At 39.1% G+C, this 17,539-nt stretch overlaps 1 protein-coding gene across 4 annotated transcripts in view; it reads right to left on the reverse strand.

Annotated features, from left to right (window-relative positions):
* LOC145985436 (1-aminocyclopropane-1-carboxylate synthase-like protein 1) overlaps positions 1-17,539 on the reverse strand; it is a 56,127-nt gene that overhangs the window by 29,161 nt on the left and 9,427 nt on the right. The window contains exons 2-4 of one of the 4 annotated variants that reach the window (XM_083119479.1): positions 14,859-15,158; positions 5,266-5,375; positions 430-630 (exon numbers count right to left, since the gene is read on the reverse strand). In XM_083119479.1, coding sequence (XP_082975605.1) covers positions 430-630; positions 5,266-5,373 — 309 coding nt within the window. In that variant the 5' untranslated portion in view covers positions 5,374-5,375; positions 14,859-15,158. Of the gene's footprint in view, positions 1-429; positions 631-5,265; positions 5,376-10,414; positions 10,491-14,589; positions 14,744-14,858; positions 15,159-17,539 lie in introns of those variants that run through there. The other 3 variants (XM_083119480.1, XM_083119478.1, XM_083119481.1) reach the window with 3 other exon arrangements.

A 17,539-nucleotide genomic window follows, 5' to 3' on the forward strand; every position in this document is an offset into this window, starting at 1 on the left:
AGACAATATTTTCTGATAATGCGGGGAACTGCAAAGAGTTGCCCTTGCTCTATTTTATCAGTGTTTCGGATGGGGATGGAAGAAAAAAAACTTTTCAAAGAATAGAGGAAGAACAATATATTGTTAATGAGTTTCAAAAATAAAGAGCTGATGTTTCTTTCTTCTGCTGTTTCCCCCCGGTTTTGGAACCCAGTTGCCGCCACTGCTAGAACTTGTTTTATTACTGCATCCTTTAGGTATCATATAGGCCTACATTTTTTTAAGGTTATAGTTAGTTTAAGTTGCAATACGAAAAATATTAGAATTTTGGGTTACTTAAAGATGAAACCCTTGGCAATCATTTTCTATATATGCGGCATGAAAGAAGTCAGCTTTGTGGAAATGCAGCAATTAGAATTATGACTTTATTATTAAACGCACTAAACTTACGTTATCAGGGTCTACTTTCCTCGCAGCTTTGAAGTAGTGGGAAAAGAAATTTGCAAACTTGCTCCGAACTTCAAGGAAACCCCACATTGGAAAGTAATGGATGTCTCTCTCCGAAGCTTTGAACACATCTTGCCTGTTGAGGCGATCTTTTATCAAGTCGTCGCAAAGGAAGGACTCTGCAGTACCCAGGTTCGCGTAGCCCTGTGAAAGAAGGGAAACTATGAAAATACCTTCGTTTGATCAGGATGTGATACAAATTAAGTAAACTATACGGAAGAAGAAATACAATTTAGAGTATTCAGCAGTCTAATTTTCGACGTTGACGAAACAATATCGATACCTGGAATAAATTACAAACACCAACTTAAAGTAGATATATTCAGAAAAAATTCAAATGACGATTGGATTTCAAGAATATCAAAAAATGATAATTGAGGAATTTTTAAAGCAAAGACTGGAAAGTCGGAACAATAATGAATGTTTCCTGCTGGTCGATCGCGCTGAGTGTTTGATCACGAATTGTGATAACGACATACAATAGTCCTGGAACCATATTTTTGCCAAATTATATTCTAAACTCTAGAACATGCAAATGAGCTTGGTTCCCGTTTACAGTATTATAATTGTTTACATCAAACCAGTGGCGTATGCTGGGTTTAAAACATGGGCTCACTTTTTATCATAACGTTCAAATGGGAGGTTCTTTTTCGTTCTATTTCTTGGATTTTAAGATGATGTGACATTGCGATTAAAATACATACATTACAATTTACTAATAATTATAAAAATATCACTGTTTCATTAATATAAAAACAATAAGGAAAACATTTCAAATATTTCATGTAAAATATAGAGGCCCATATTGTGATATATTTATGTAGGCCTACGTGCGAGAATAAAATATACGCGTATAATAAACTTCTTACCTTGAATATTTAATTTGGACAGGAACTCCATTCTTCTCTTGGCAACCTCTGTGGTAAAATGGTTATTAGCACAGCGCAATATGACGCCAGGGGTCCCGGGCTCAAATCCAGGCATGGACATGGGTATTCTTTGTGAATGACCCTTCATGAATTTCATCGTATCGTCACCCATTCTCATCATCGCGATTAGCTAAAGTGGCAGTAAAGCAACGCAAAATAACAAATCAAATCCATTCTTCTCTTCTTTGCGATGCCAGAGGCCTGCATATCTTAACGATTTGAAGTTTATCCTCATGCAAAAGCAGAGTAAATTGTTTCGGCAATAGTTCGTTAATTATGTCATTCATTTTCGTTCACTACACGACGCAGCACAGATCATTCAAAACATATATACGTAATTCACTCACTCAATACAGTAAGAAACCTAATTTTCTTAAACGCGATTTCCACTCGCAAAATGCCCTTTGTCATCTCCGGCCAGTCAGTCTACCCCAGCCAGTCATAAACAAAGCAGCAGAGGGGTTGAAAACATCGTAAAGCGTTGTTGGTTGAAGGTCAGCAACCTGTGAGTTCTGCATGTGTTCGATGGGACAGTGTTGTTTTGGCCTAGAGGACAAATTTGCTATCACATGCCAGCCACTCTTTTCCCGTTCCTGTAATAGTAGTTTAGTTTCAAAATTTCCCTTACCTGGGAAAATCCCATGCTGGTTAGTGAATTGGCATCACTGTAAGGTTTTACCGCCGTTGTATAACGAAGAGTTCTCTGTCTAAGAAACCATTACAAATACGTCACCGACCGCCTCCAGGCACTGGTGGGGGAAGAATTTAATCGCTGAAGTCTGGTGGTAGTTTTAAAGGAAAGGAGTCCATCTCCATGTATAGAGCGAGCACAAGGAAAACAAACCTTGGATGAAAAATCCCCGCGCAGCCTTTTCTTCCGTTCAGCTCGGGCCATAAGGAAGCATGGTCCACTCTCCCCCTCCTCTCGTCGCTGGAGTACGATGCACAGGAGTCGCGGGTTTTATACTATCATTTTTTCCCCCCGCGGTCGTTGTTTGAGAGTGAAGCATCAGTCACATTTGATAGTCGATTATTTTCTGTATTTAATCTGGGCTTCGGCGATAGCCTAGGTAGCCTAGAATATACGCGCCTGCATCAAACAGTGCAAATGTTGGTTCAATTGGTTCAGTGAGGTGAGGTGTCCAACCGAATGAAACTTCTGGATCCGCCACTGAATACTATGCCACAATATGCACCTTGCAAAAGCTTCAAAACCACAAGAAACTGTGCATCGTGAAATGACACGCTATCAGCGGCCAATGAGTGCACTACCTTTTGTTTGCGAGAATACGCAGGGAGCAGCGGAAATGGCTGTTCCTGCGATTGGTGTGACGTGTGAGAAATACAATCCCAAAAGGACCAATAATGTCGCCTTCTACCTTCATCCTGCTATGACAGCCTATAGCAGGGTGCGGACAAAGCTGGGAAGTATAGTGTCGCTGGTGTAGCAATATTCGAAAAAAAAAACAAAAAAAAACGCCGGCGCCACGATTAATCATCAAGGGGTGCTGAGAGGGTGCGGGAAGAAATGTATGGGGTGCGATGCTGAAAATAAGGAAAACCATGAAACACGCATGCAACCTTTCAATACTGGGGAGTAAGGTGCCAAAACTGGGGGGAGGGGCAAGGACGGTTTAGCATAGTGCGAGGGCAAAAATAGCAAAAAGCGGGGGCAACTGCACCCCTAATCGCCGCCACTGATTAACAAATTACTGACTGAAATGAAATTGTATGTGTGAAATATAACTTTAGATTGACATTCATTTTCCAGGCAGGCTGTGTCCCCTTGCCTTCCCCCTGGACTTACATGATGATACTCCAAGAAAGTAGTCGTACAGTGTAAACATTCAGATACACGTTGGAGTCTTATTGAACAATGTAGTGAAATAAAAAATGAAATTATCCTTGTCTTTATTGGATTGTGCTTTACTGGATATTAGACTCCCCTGATTTTTATCTCCTCGGTTGGGGGAGCTAGCTGTCTTTCAAAAGACCGTTACAGTGAAATTTTTCCAACGCTACGGGGTCCACGTCCACGGACGTTTACCCAGACTATAAAAAAGGCCAGTGGGCTTTAGCAAAAAAACAGTGTTTCCCCATTGATCGACGAAAGAGGAACGTCTCCTCCAGTTTAGTCTCCTTTTCGTGGCTAGACTTAATATAATAATGTAGCATTTGGTGTAAGCCAACCCCTGTTGCTGTCCCAAGTCCCATTTTTTAGAAAAAGCTGAATATGTGGATATTTTCGTATTGAATAATTGATGCCTGAAAGAAAGAGTGAAGGCGTAAGGAAACGCATTTGTTATGAACGGAATATCATTTAAGCTGAGGGTAGGCCCGCAGAGATAGTTATGCTAGCTCTGCGGTAAAGGAAGTGCCGATGGTGTAAGCCATAGGTGCCCAATTATGATGAATTAAGGAAATTGGTTGATTATGTAAATGCACACATGGAAGCAGTATGTAAATATATATATATATATATATATATATATATATATATATATATATATATATATATATATATATAACAACGTATAATAGGGCCTCCCCGATGGCGCAGTGGTAGCGTCGTCGCCTTGTAATCAAGGGGTCCCGGGTTCGATACCCGGAGGAAGCACATAGTGGTTCGGATCCCACTTTAACATGTAGGTCCAGTCCCGATTAGCCTTACTGTGCATAAAGTGGACTTAAAAACACCAAATCAATCAATCAATCAAACAACGTATAATAAACCACTATATCCTACTAGAAATGTTATGATTCCAAGAATTACGGTACTGTCCATTTTAAACCAGTTGTTTATTCACTTGCTGTATATGTGTAAACGAACCAGGGACTAAAAAATATAAATTGTTATGTGAAACCCCCCTTTTGTAATTCCGGTGCAAATATAATCTGCTCGCTTGGCACCCAGGGTGAGGTGATATGAGGGATTAAAGTAGGAAGCAATCAAGAGGGTCGGATTAAAACAAGGGACGGGGGGCAAACTTTCGCACAGGTTACAACTCGCGTTAAATGAAGGCCTCTTGGTGTAAAACATGGGAAGTGATATTTTGTTGATTTCTGAGTTCATTAATAAAAAAGGTTATTAGAAACTATACTGTAGATGAATTGTTTTCATGATGTGTTTACCGATTTCAGAAGGCTTCACCGAGTCCAATCCAAATTGCAAGACATGGCAATTTCACTCTAAAATTGAAGGATTGCACATTTTACTTTGTAACTCCAAAATAACCAAAATGTCACTTACCATGTTTTAAACCAGAGTCCTTCAAATAATTTTCCGAGCACGACTTGGTCAGTGATTTGGTGATACCTTGAAAGCAGCTTAAATTTTTGCTCCAGTGTGAGGAAGATCAAATAGACGGAAAATAAACAGTGTATCAACAATGCAAATGAACAATAAAGAAAAAAAACATAAGTCATATTAATCTGTAGGCAATTATCGAAAACCACAAACAGACCACTTGAAGAATCAGAGGAAGATAAAATTCATAACAACATTGCTGAAGAAAGAAAAAACACGGCCGTTGATCTTTATAGAGGCTGCCGCCAATACAGGAAAGTATGTATATCGGCATCTCTGTCAGTGCTTGCCTGATGCATACAATAAAAACGGTCTTACTTCAGTACCTAACATTCGACGCTCGATATGACGACATGACATAATATGACACTTCAAAACGATTAACCACCAACTTGCCATCGATTGAATGAAATGCACCAGTTAGGTAAGTGCCATCATTTTAGTGTTTCAGTTGAGCGTGGGGGTGCTGAAGGGGGTGCGGAAGAAAATTAAGGGCTGTCAAGCACCCCCTCGCGCCCCCCTGGCGCCGCCTCTGACTCTTACCTGAGGATTTGTCTCCTGGTCATAGAGATCTCGGACACAACGCTGGAAATAGCTATCAAGGAATTCCTCACGCTCCAAAATCTTCTTTGATCGGCGAGAGGTTGACATTGCTGTAAAACAAAGTCAAGAAAACTATTAGAATATAAGAAAACAAGAAAATAATTTAGAGTGAAAATAAGGGTAAATATTAACCGAAGTTAATCAAAACTATTTTAGTCTTCACATTAAATGAAAGTTTGCCAGTTTCCTGCACAACTTTTACTTTGAATTTCAGTGTTATATTCTATATTTAACTTGCTTAATTGTAAAAGTGAATATAATATGACCTTGGCACACTGTCAGTAATAATACGCTATAGTTACTGCCAGAGTTTAGTCGTAGTCATTAATTTGTAAGGGGGGGGTCAACTTTTTGGTATGATTAGGATTGCTATTTCATAAGTAAAAATCCGGGACACTGCTGACTTGAAGCTTATTGGGGAGCGAGGGGGGGACACTTCCTAAAAAGAAACACAAATCTACTTCGAAGTATATCATTGACATAGGCGTGCGCAGACCCTCTGATTTGACGGAGAAGGGGGGGGGGCAAAAGCCTTCATGAAAGTTCAGTCTGTAAAGAAAAAAAAATCATTTAATCTCACTCTTTTAGTTTTATTGCACTGAGGGTGTGTGCGAATATAATATTATATATTATATCCATAATCAATTCATCCTCCCCATAACAAATCAACAGCAAAAATGATATAAATTCCCTCTGGGATGTGCGCGCACCATTTCTTCCCCCATTTCTTCCCTTACCCCTCTGTGCCCCATTGCAGGTGCTCTTGGCTGTCTGGAAGAAATAATGCAAGAAATACGTAAAAACTAATACCATCTTGAGTGTTCTCTTGTCCTGCTACTCTTAGATTCTGCTAGTCTTTCTTTCTTTTACTTAAATGTCCCCCCCCGAATTGATTTCCGTCCACTGTACCCCCTTACCCTGTAGTTGCTTTGAACTTTCATCAGCTTGAAACTACCTCATTTTCTTTGCGAAGTATAATATCGTTTAATAACGGCGATAAGATTCCTCTACTCTAAATTTTTAGGTGAAAGTATAATATAGGGGAATGGACATCTGAAAAGGGGACAAGGATGGCCACACTTCCCCTTAGAAAACGAATGTCAATCTAAAAGTATATATTTCACACGTATAATTTAATTTCGGGAATGCGATAATTTCAAATTCAAGTGGCGTTTTTAGAAGGAGCAACACTATTATCGGGGTAATATGCCCCAAGGAAAAATACCTTTCTTGTCCCTCCGTGCAAAAAATATACGGATGTCCAGGAAACTGGAGAGCTTGCTGATATATTTCTCTTCTACTAGCAAATTGTAAAGTCAGTAAAGTTTCTACAATTAGTGAATACAATTCCACAAGTCAAGCTACTTAGTATTGATACTTTTCTGTTCATCTTGTGTCAAACAACTTGAGAATGTTACGGTGTTTCCCTGGTTTTCATGCACTGCATTCTTAACCAAATTCCTTTAAGAGGACTCGAAGAAAGAAAATGATAACTGATTCGACAGTCCCAATGCAGTTTCTTATCGCAGAAATTCCAAAACTATCACGAAATTGTAGACATTTGGTCTGCAATCCCATCCTGTGTGTGGAATTACTTAATTTCCTTCCCATCCGTATCCCGTCCTATACGTCTCAAATTTAGGAGAATAAGATAATTGCGAAGACATTTCTTTATGAACAAGTTGATAGAACAGGTAATCTGGTAATTTTACTGAACCTAATGGGGGATTTGGACCCGTTGAACCCCCCTTAAACACGCCCATGCCCACACCTCATCCCCAATGGCGTAGTGGTAACGTCGTCGCCTTGTAATCAAGAGGTCCCGGGTTCAATACCGATTAGCCTATTTGTGCATAAAGTGGACTCAAACTTATTAATTCGTTTTAGTGAAATATATATTGATAGAATCTGAATATTAATTTCTGGTTTAACAGTATCTACCTATCACACAACTGAATATTTCGTAATTTCATAAGCTTTATCGACATAATTAAGTATCTTATTGAAAAATGACATCAGTTTATTGATTGATTTCTTGCATTTTAATTCGCATTCCTGAACTTTTAGTTAATCGCGAAGATGAGGATGAGTGGTCGTATGATGAAATTGAAGAAGGGACACTCACAAAGAATGTCTGGGCCATGATTCGTACCTGGGACCCTTGCGGTCGTAGAGCGCTGTGTAAACCAGTCCGCTATGGAGGTCGGCGTCAGTTTGTGTCTATAGTACGTTCTGTTCTTACCTTGTAAGTCCAAAGTAGATAAAATACATCAGAACCGGTCTTTAACGTGTTGAAGGCCACATGTACTTAAATTCCTTTTTCCGTTAACTTTTCTCATTATGTTGACATGGGCATAGTACATAGTGGAAGAAGGCTTCTCACACGCTTTCCTTAAAACGCGCGAATCATTTTGCCCAATTTATCCCCAGAGTACACAGAAATGCACAGAAACAGTGCTTTTATCAGGTACTGTTCCATTGAAAATGTAACTTTTGGAATTTAAATATAAAAGCCTCAACTGAAATTAAAATTAAATTTAAAAAGAATATTGTTATGAATGAATTAATAAAAAAAATTGGGTGCGTCGGCACTTCAGGCCATTCTGCACCCTTCAAAATATTCAGGGAAATATCCCCTTACCTAAAATTCTTACTTAAGAGATTAAAACAAGGGATGTGAAAAGCCCCTTGAGAAAAATTAAAAGTGCAAGGTTTTAAAAAGACCTGCACAAGACAAAAGCAACACATTAAAAGGTCAGAAAAAATAAAAGCTTATTCGTAAATATATGATCATTAGTAGTAGGCCTAAGGTGCAGTTTCGAAGTGTTTAGCAAGATTTGTTGCTTAACTTTTAGCAGTTTAGAAATAGTAAAAATAATAAGTCAAATAAGCGTCCAACGTATTGAGTGCATACGTTGCTCTCCCTTGTTCTCATCTTCAGAGACGCCTCCCCGATAGCGCTGTGGTAGCGTCGTCGTCTTGTAATCAAAGGGTCCCGGGTTCTGATCACATTGTGGTTCTGATCCCACTTTCAACTATAGGCCCAGTCCCGATTAGCCTTACTGTGCATAAAGTGGACTTAGAACATTAAATCAATCAATGAATCATTTTCGGGGAAACGTTAATCTGGCTGGTAACCCGAGAATATTTGTTCGAATCTCGTCGCCAGGAAAGCTAGAATCCCTACTTAATAGTAATAACTAGAAAAATGTAGTATATCTGGAACCCTTTTTAACTATACTCGATTGAAGCAATACATTTTTTTTAAACATAATAATCCGGGTCATCAGAAGATACATTTTCAGTAATTAGAATTATCTGTGTTCCTTTCTCTTACACCAAACAAGTAATATAAATATAAGGGAAATCACAGATAGTTCAATCACGAACAATGGGCGAAAAAAAATTACGTCAAATTGAGTACGTGAGTTTATAGTCATGGTTCAATTTTGATGAAATTCAGAACATAGGATAGCAGTGCGAAACGTGCGAAGCTGTCCACAATCAAGAGTAGCAAGATATGACATCAGATCAATCAGCAAATATCATTATCATTATCATTTCCAGAAGAAAATAAAACGTACCCATCTTTTGGAAGTTACAGTAAAATGTATAATATTCTGCCGTTAAAAATTAACAGTCTGCCTTTTAATTTACGAAGGTATATTGAACTTTGAACATTGAGAGTAAAGTGAACATAACATCGGTAACAGCTTCGAATATTAAAGTAAAGTGAATATAGCATCGGCAACAGTTTCGAATATTAACGTTGTAGATATTGTCTATGGATTGCATTTTGCGTTACTTCAAATTTTAAAAATCAGACAAAAACTGAATAAAGTAAATTTGTAACAGAATTTTAAAAAAATCCTATAACCGTGCGATATAGAGAGGGAAATTTGTCACTCTGCCCTATTCCTAAACACAGACTAGGAGAGAAAATTAAACAGAAACCGCAGCAAAAGAGCACTTCCTGCCATCTAGTGGTCAGTCGAAAAGACAACTAATATATTTCAACATACTAAAGCAACGCGAAGCCAATAACAAGTAATTCTATATCTACATATCAAAGGTATGCCCTTCACTTTGCATTTCAGAATGGTTAGCGTCACCTGAAACGAAGCCAGAGATCTTATGTCCAAATTCTGAATTGGATATTGTGTTTGTTCATTCATGTCAATAATTTATCACTCATTATGATCGTCCCTGATATTTGTATTTTTTCCTCACCTTCTATTGTTTTTCTTCTACTTTTGACTAATCGCGACAGTGAAGATTAATGATGATTAGATGAAATTGATGAAAGGAAATTTACAAATAAAGGAATACCACCGTCACCTAAACCCACATCGGCATTCGAACCCGGAACCTTCGGTAGTGATAATGTCAGTTGACCATACAAAGAAGTCGATGGCTAGGGAGATCATTATTGGAATTCACCTAGAAAGGTGAAAATTAACTATATATATATATATATATATATATATATATATATATATATATATATATATATATAAGCAAGAATACTGGTGTAAATTAACAGTGGCGTGTCTTTTTGGCCCCTTTTTTGTCTAAGGAAAACAGTAATGATAAAAACTGGCTACTAAACATATCAGAACTCCCTATTCAGTTAACCACCCAGAAAATTTCTTCGTCATATCATCTTCAAAATGGATTGCCGTTTCAAATCAGTACCAAAAATTTACAACAGCGAAGAATGCCGGAAGATTTAGTAAGAGTTAGATATTAGCGCAAAAGCTGCTGGTTATGAGTATGACTTCTTTACACCTTGTATTTTACCATCTTTTCATGAATGAGATTGGTAAATTTTTACTCGTGCCAAGCATAAACCAATAAGTGTATATGTACAATGGCTCATTAATGACGTCCAGTTGCTGGATCATGTTGAACTGAATCTGTGTCGTGGCGTTACCTAGCACGATGCACGATAGTCATAATCGACGAACAAATTAAATCTTATTGTGCACATATTTTGACTTGATAAACGAGTTTAAAGTTGCAGAAGTAATGCAGTTTAGGTTTTCAATTGTGGATGAGAGTCCTCAAGATAGAAATTTGGTTTACGTACCTGAAAACTTCAACAACTTTTTCCTCTCAAAGCAGAACGTTTTGCAAGTTTCCCCTTATACGAAACGAAACGCCTCACTAAACCTGTTGCAGTGTTGCCAAGTAGTATAACAAATGTTATTTTCTCACCTTAGAAGCATATTTAAACAGATTATTTCTACTGTAAATAACTCAAGCCAGGTATCTGCTTCAGTTTGAAATTACAGAATTCCTAAAAGGATCTGTACCAGTTTTACATGTAACCATCAGACCTTTATAATAATTAACGCAGAAATTCCATTAATACTCTTCATATTATTTCTTTAGTATAAAATTACATTACCGTGACTGAAGTAGTGAAATTATATGCGTGAAATATTATGTAATTTAAGGTTGGCATTGGTTTTCCAGGGGGCAACGCTCCCCATGTCACTTTCTCCGTACGCCCACATTGTGGACCCTCATGCTTGCAATGGAATATTCAATCCGAGACTCGAACCCTGCACCTTGAGTGGCGTGATCTTTAGTCGATCGGCCACCAAGATGGCTGTCAGTTTGATAAATATGAACCCGGAATTGAACGATGGAATAAAGACTAACTATGAAAACCAGAACGCCGATTACCGTGGTGAAATGGTTTCCACAACGCGCTACGACGCCAGGGGTCCCGGGTTCGAATCTTGGCCTTGGCATGTGTGTTCTTTATGAGTGTATCATCATTTTCATATCGCCATTCATCCTCATCGTCGCGATTAGCCAAAAGTGGCAGAAAAGCTATGCAAATTATTAACATTCAAATCAAATCCAAAACAGAACTTTTTTCGTTAGACAATAACTAAACATCCTCAGTTTTATGCTGTCAAACGGTCAGATCAGTACGGTATGAAGAGATAGAGAGAGATATATTGGATCAGGAGTTCGTTCATAACCAGTAGCAGTTTACTTATCCTTAGTAGACAAGACTTAGCATTAAGAGTCTATATCGCGAGGGCAAAATGTGGATGAAAACTGCCCCCTACCCCCCCCCCCCCCAATCGCCGCCATTATCCATAACATTACATTCCGGAAGCTTAAGGACGATTTTAGAGGGTTGATATGGTAAATTTTACTTTAAAATTACCATAAATCAAACCTTTGCGAAAACTTTCAGGAGATATTTGGAAAATTTGGGTAGCGGTGTTGGGGTTGTGTGGATCTCGTATTATTGCGTTGGATTGAAACCAAGGGCAGTGCGGTAGCATTCAACTTAGTGGCTTAAATTGACATGAATAAGTGATCAATATATCGTCATATGAGAACCGGGGGGGGGGGGAGGGACCTAACTCCAATTTTACAAATTTACAGGAGAGGAAATTATTTTTCGAAATATGTCTGACTCTTAAAAAGAGTTAGTAAATTAGAGGCATGTGCTAAGGATTAGAAGTGGAGATACGTCGATCTGACTTGCAATTAGAGCTCTTCAGAGGAGTTTCTTTAAACAAAACTGAAAACAGCATTTTGGGAGTCCACTGGTTCCATACGACGAAATATAAATATGTGAATTATATATATAAATGATTCAATTTTAAGTGCTTCGCCGCAAGCATGTAAGTGTGTGACATAACTTTTCAAAATCGATACATTTAAAAGTCTCACAAGTAAGTTTACACGGAACAACAACTTCGCACTTAGACAAAGGTTAACGCCCATTCCTGAGAAAGAGTGAGCTTCCAGGAGAGAAAATATCAATCGCTCACTCGCAAACGTACTGCCACGCTACCATTATCAAACAGTTTTGCCAACCCCGAGTTGCTAAACCTCACCTAAAATAAAACAAACTTCTATATTAAAAAAAAAATCAGTTTCATGCAAAGATGGCAAAATATAGCAATTATAACTAAATGGATCCATCTTTAGTCAAAACGTCACTATATGCAGTGGCGAAGATAGCCTTCAAAAGAGGAGCAGCGGAAGGAGAAGGTGCAAGAGACCCAACCAGTGGCGTGCCCAAAGAGTGGTTGGGGGAGGGGGGTCATACGTACCGTGGTCCAGTATTCCTAAGAAAAAGACCGTCAAAGGCAGGAAAAGATGGAAAAATGAGGACTGACTACTAAGAAAAGTACAAGTAACCGCCCCCTTAGAAAAATCTGAGCAGCCGGCCCGTGTGGCGAGTGGATAGCACATCGCGCTACGACGCCAGGGGTTCCGGGTTCGAATCCCGGCCTGGCCATGGATGTTTGTGAATATCAATCAATTTTATCATATCATAACTCATACCGATCTCCGAAAATTAGCCAAATGTGGCACAAAAGCGAAGTAAAATAAAGCAAAGCAAAAACCTGGGCACGCCGCTGCATCCAACCACCCCCTCATTGTTCAAGTGTGTGTTTGTGACAACTATAAGTTGATGGGAGAGTGTGAGGATTTTCCAAATATTAATACGAAAATTGAACCTGCCTAAAATATTAACCTAAGGCCTCTATATACTATTTTGTAACGCATGGTGTATACAGTAGTAGTATTGTTAATAAATATGACGTGGAAGCTAATCTGGGAACTCTTGATTCTTAAACATGACACCAGATGAAGCTAAAAATAATAGGGTTAATTTATAAATTTAATATGCGTGATATCACAAAAGTTTGAGGTATCTATTTTTTATGCTAACTTTCGTCATTCACTCTTTCTTATTGGTCAACAAACGCCAACTGCTCCAATCTACGAGGGGAGAGTGAAAAGATTTGAGCCTCACAGGGAAGGGCTGTTTGAGCTACAGTTTCTCATTAAGATTTCTCTACATAATCACACAATCTCAATAATCACCCGCCCCCCAGATCAATGCACTTATGCATTCTGTGCTGCAATTTGTTTACAGTCATCTGGTTGAATGAAATATCCTGAGTCTCACACCAGTGAATGACCGCCTTCGTCCGTGTGGAAGTGACGTCCTCGAAGTAGATTCTTCATAGCAGGGAAAAGATGAAAATGTGAGGGGGTAGATCGGGGGAATAAGGAGGATGGGGAAGTGCGGTGAAGCCACACTCGACCAAAGCAGCCTGTGCAGTGAGGCCTTTCCGTCAGAGGTACAGAATCACGGCCCTGTCGGCCACTCTCGTCTTTGGCACTTCATTCATTTTCAACCTGACAAAAAATAGAAGAAAACATGTGAATTTCATAAAAGTTCGCACAGAGTGTCCTAAAACTCAAACCTTACATCCTCCAAAATTTTTACTACCTAGCATCACTCCTTCCATGTGAGGCTCAAAACTTTTCACTCTCCCCTCGTATATGGGATCCATGGAAAATTTACATAAATTTTGTCTTCTGCGTGCATTTGTCTACAAAAAAACTATTTTTACTCTTAAGTGTACCACACTTCTGTGATACAAAATTGTCCTGCGACCCAACTTCGAAATGAGTATTTGGTATTCATTATAATTCTATACTTGCGAATTTACAATATATATACTGAGTGCAAATATTACAACATATCTATGTCAACCGCAGTGAACCTACCACGAGGCATATATATATATATATATATATATATATATATATATATATATATAAAGGAATTCGCCCCCTCCCCACTAGAATAAACACCCTCCTCTCCGAAACTCACAGCAAGTGTGAGATGAAGGTACAATAATAAAGTAATGCAGCTAACTTAAATAATTATGTAGGTCAAATGTTTCTACAATAGCTTTTGCAGATCCTCTTTTGTCTTAGATTTCGGTTTTCTCTCCACACTAAATGTTTCTTGAGAAGGAATATATTCCTCAGAGATGATGCCGCAAAACCTAAGCATCAATCTACATAGGCATTAGCATACGTCAAAACTGCCACAGTTGTAAGTAATTCACCACTATTATTCTGTAGGAAAATAAAATTTCAAATATTGATATTGGTATAAAAGCACGCAAGTAAGGAACAATCAAAAGTTGTAACATATACTCACTTTTCTCTTCCCATGATTGTCGTGGATTCTTTTCAATTAGCCTACTAGTTATCAATTTCACTTCTTCTGTTCTCTCGGAAGCGCAATGAAAGCCATTTACTGGTAAGCTGGAATAATGCCGAGATCTGTACGTATATGAAAATATCGCAAAGACAAACCCGATACACGTTATTCGTACTTTTACGCGAACTCGAATAACGAGGCAAAGAAGGCAAAACAATAAATGCACACAGAAAGAAAGAAAGCATCAGGGTACTCACCGTATCCGGTCCACGTCCATCCAGGAATGTCCCTGTGGTGCAATGTTCAGTGGTTCGGTTTTCGGCGGCGTAATTTTACTCGTGGGTTCGTGCCCACCAACTCCCTCGCTGCCGGCCCGCCTGGTCGCTAGGCGAAGCGAACGCAGAGCACCGAAGCCAGCCACTCCCGGCGAATAGCACTTATCGCGCACTAAATAAATCTCTCCCGCTGCTGAAAGGCAAAATGCGCGCACAGATTTTGAGACACTGTACCTGCCTTTTGTACTTACCTTACAATTACGATATTCCGAGATTTCCGTCAAAAGGTCCGTTTGCCAGGAGTAGACTTCACAGTTGCTACGATGATTTCATCTTAGATCTTGAATTATCAAATTGTCATCTTCCGGAACGTTTCTTGCTGGCATTCTGAACAGTTTCATGTGATGGTAAGTCGCGTAGGTGTATCTACTTCAAATTCACTCCTGTCTTTGCACTTCAACTGCGTTTTCAAACTTCCAGTATCACTTTAGGCTAAATTTCCTTTGTTCAAAGCTTAGTCTGGCTTCGTTCGGTATTCAAATTGATTAAACCTGCAAAAAAAGGTCAGGAAATTATGTAAGTTATCAGGTGTTATACATGCATATACATATTTTGGGTCACACTGAAAATAAGGACCGAAGATTGTTAGGAAATGTGCATAGGATGGAGGAGGGCTGAGTGGTGAAGAAAATCTTTAAAGGGCAATTAGAAGTAGTAAGGACACTTGGATGCCCAAGACAGACATGGTATGACAATGTACTTGAAGATATAAAACAAGTTGGAATATGGAACTAGAGAGAGCAACCTTGGGATAGGGAAGCTTAGGGGAAATCTGGCAAAGTCTGTATACTGTCATAAAGAAGTATTTGTACAGTCACGGACACTTCTGGGTTGTAATGATCCCACTGAAAGTCAATACAGCTATCCCAACCCAGAACTGTCCGTGACTGTACCATAAGGAAAACCGTGAAGGCGTGGTAAGTGGATGATTGAAGAAAAAGAAAGTGAGAGTAATCGATCGGGATCTTCTTAAAACATACCATCTCAGCATTCTCCTCCAGTAAAGACCAACGAAAGGCCTCAACCAGGATGACAAACCATTTGATTTGAAAGTCTGACTTCCCGTATCCGAGTCCATTTCTTTAATCACTCTCTCAACGTGATCGTGTTTGCCTTTAGTAACGAGATAAGGACCGGCTTGTTTAATAGAGTTCTTTTCTTTGGAACATTACAGCATAGAGGCTAGAACAGGTTCCAAAAGAACTGAGTTGGCAACAGTGTCATCAAGCAACCACGCTTCCCAGCTTAACAGTTGGACAAAGAAAAGTACATGAAGAGAATTATACGCCATCAGCAACCATGGCAGCAAAATTAGGTTTACACTCATTTCGCTTCTTCAAAGAAAACTCCAACACCTTCTCTCCCGAAGCGTGTTATTTGTGTGTAGTCATTAACGGAAAATTATTACTTGCAAGAGCCAAGGACATAGAATTGTATAAATGGCTTTCTCGATATTTGACCCCCTCTATGATTTGTTGGGAGGTCGATACTGTTCAAAGCGATGCAGAGTGGTGCGTTGACTAACACTGTGACAGTGCTTAAGACCCAAGTGGGAGGAATGTCCATCAAGAAGCACCTCAAGAGGGTGTTCTGTTGCAATGGAAAGCTCTCTAACTGTTGTGCGAACAACCACGTTGAAGGTAAGACAATAACATCACGATCTTAGTATAAACAAATACCAGGCGCCGCAAGCAGTGGAAGGGTACTTGTTTGGTATGAACACCAGGGCTCGAGATGGACCGGAGAAACGTTCCGCTTCGTGATTATCTGGAACTTTCCCGTTCCATCTAGTCAGAAATGGCAAATGACCGTTTCGGTTCGTTTATTATCATTATTATTAGATATGTCACTACCAGGGACGGCATCAGCCTGATATAAGTAAGAGGGCTATAAATTTAGTTTCAAATTATCAGGGGCTAACTAACATGGGCGTAATTTGGGGCCTGGCTTTTGGTAGGGGGCAGAATCAGAAAGTTTTCCACCCCCCCCCCCCACAAAAAGTGTTCATGTGATTTATGTATGAATGTGACGTCGTGAAATCGAGAAAGAATTATACTTCCAAATTCTCCTCACCCTAACCAATGCTGTTGATTGATTGATTGATTGATTTAGTTTATTTTACTTCGCGTTTTGTGCCTCTTGGCTAATTTGCGAAGATGGGGATGAGTGATGAAATTGATGAATGGACATTCACAAACAACCAAGCGCAAGCGGGATTCGAACCCGGGACTCCTGGCATCGTAGCGCGATGTGCTAACCACTCCGCTACAGGGGTCTACTCCACTCGGCCACAGATGAATGGGCGGTGGCATCGGTACGTATCGATCTATACAGTGGTGTTACGTAGACAAGTTCATAAATGCACGCATTTTGAATGTACATTATGGTCAAATTAGAATGCAATTGTATTGATTAAGATCCATTTTTCGAATGTGACCATAGTGAACATTCTTTCGCTAGATCTACGATTGCATCTGTTCGACATCAAGGATGAACAGCCTTTGATGAGGATTAGGCTGCACATCCTGTAGTTTATTGCAACAGTTGTTTTCCTGTTTTGATTCATTCCCAACATGCATTACTATTTGATCGCACATTGTACATTCTTGTATTTAAACTTTAAATAATATACTTCATTGTTTAAAAGGGCAACGCCTTACTTTCAAAGTAAAGAAACTCGTTAATTTTTGCTTTGAGAAGGAAAGAAAACTAACTTGAACGTTACTTTTATAAAAAATGAATTTCCCAATTTTACTATTAAATATGTTGCGATGGAAAAGAAAGGGTTGTGGGAACGGCGGTTTCCAACATATTGGAACACTTTTGTCGTTAATTCCTTTTCTTGTCTGTTTTGGTGACCATATCATTTCAA

Source organism: Lepisma saccharinum, chromosome 3 (genome assembly GCF_977018435.1).
Source record: "Lepisma saccharinum chromosome 3, izLepSacc3.1, whole genome shotgun sequence".
Classification (NCBI taxonomy): domain Eukaryota; kingdom Metazoa; phylum Arthropoda; class Insecta; order Zygentoma; family Lepismatidae; genus Lepisma; species Lepisma saccharinum.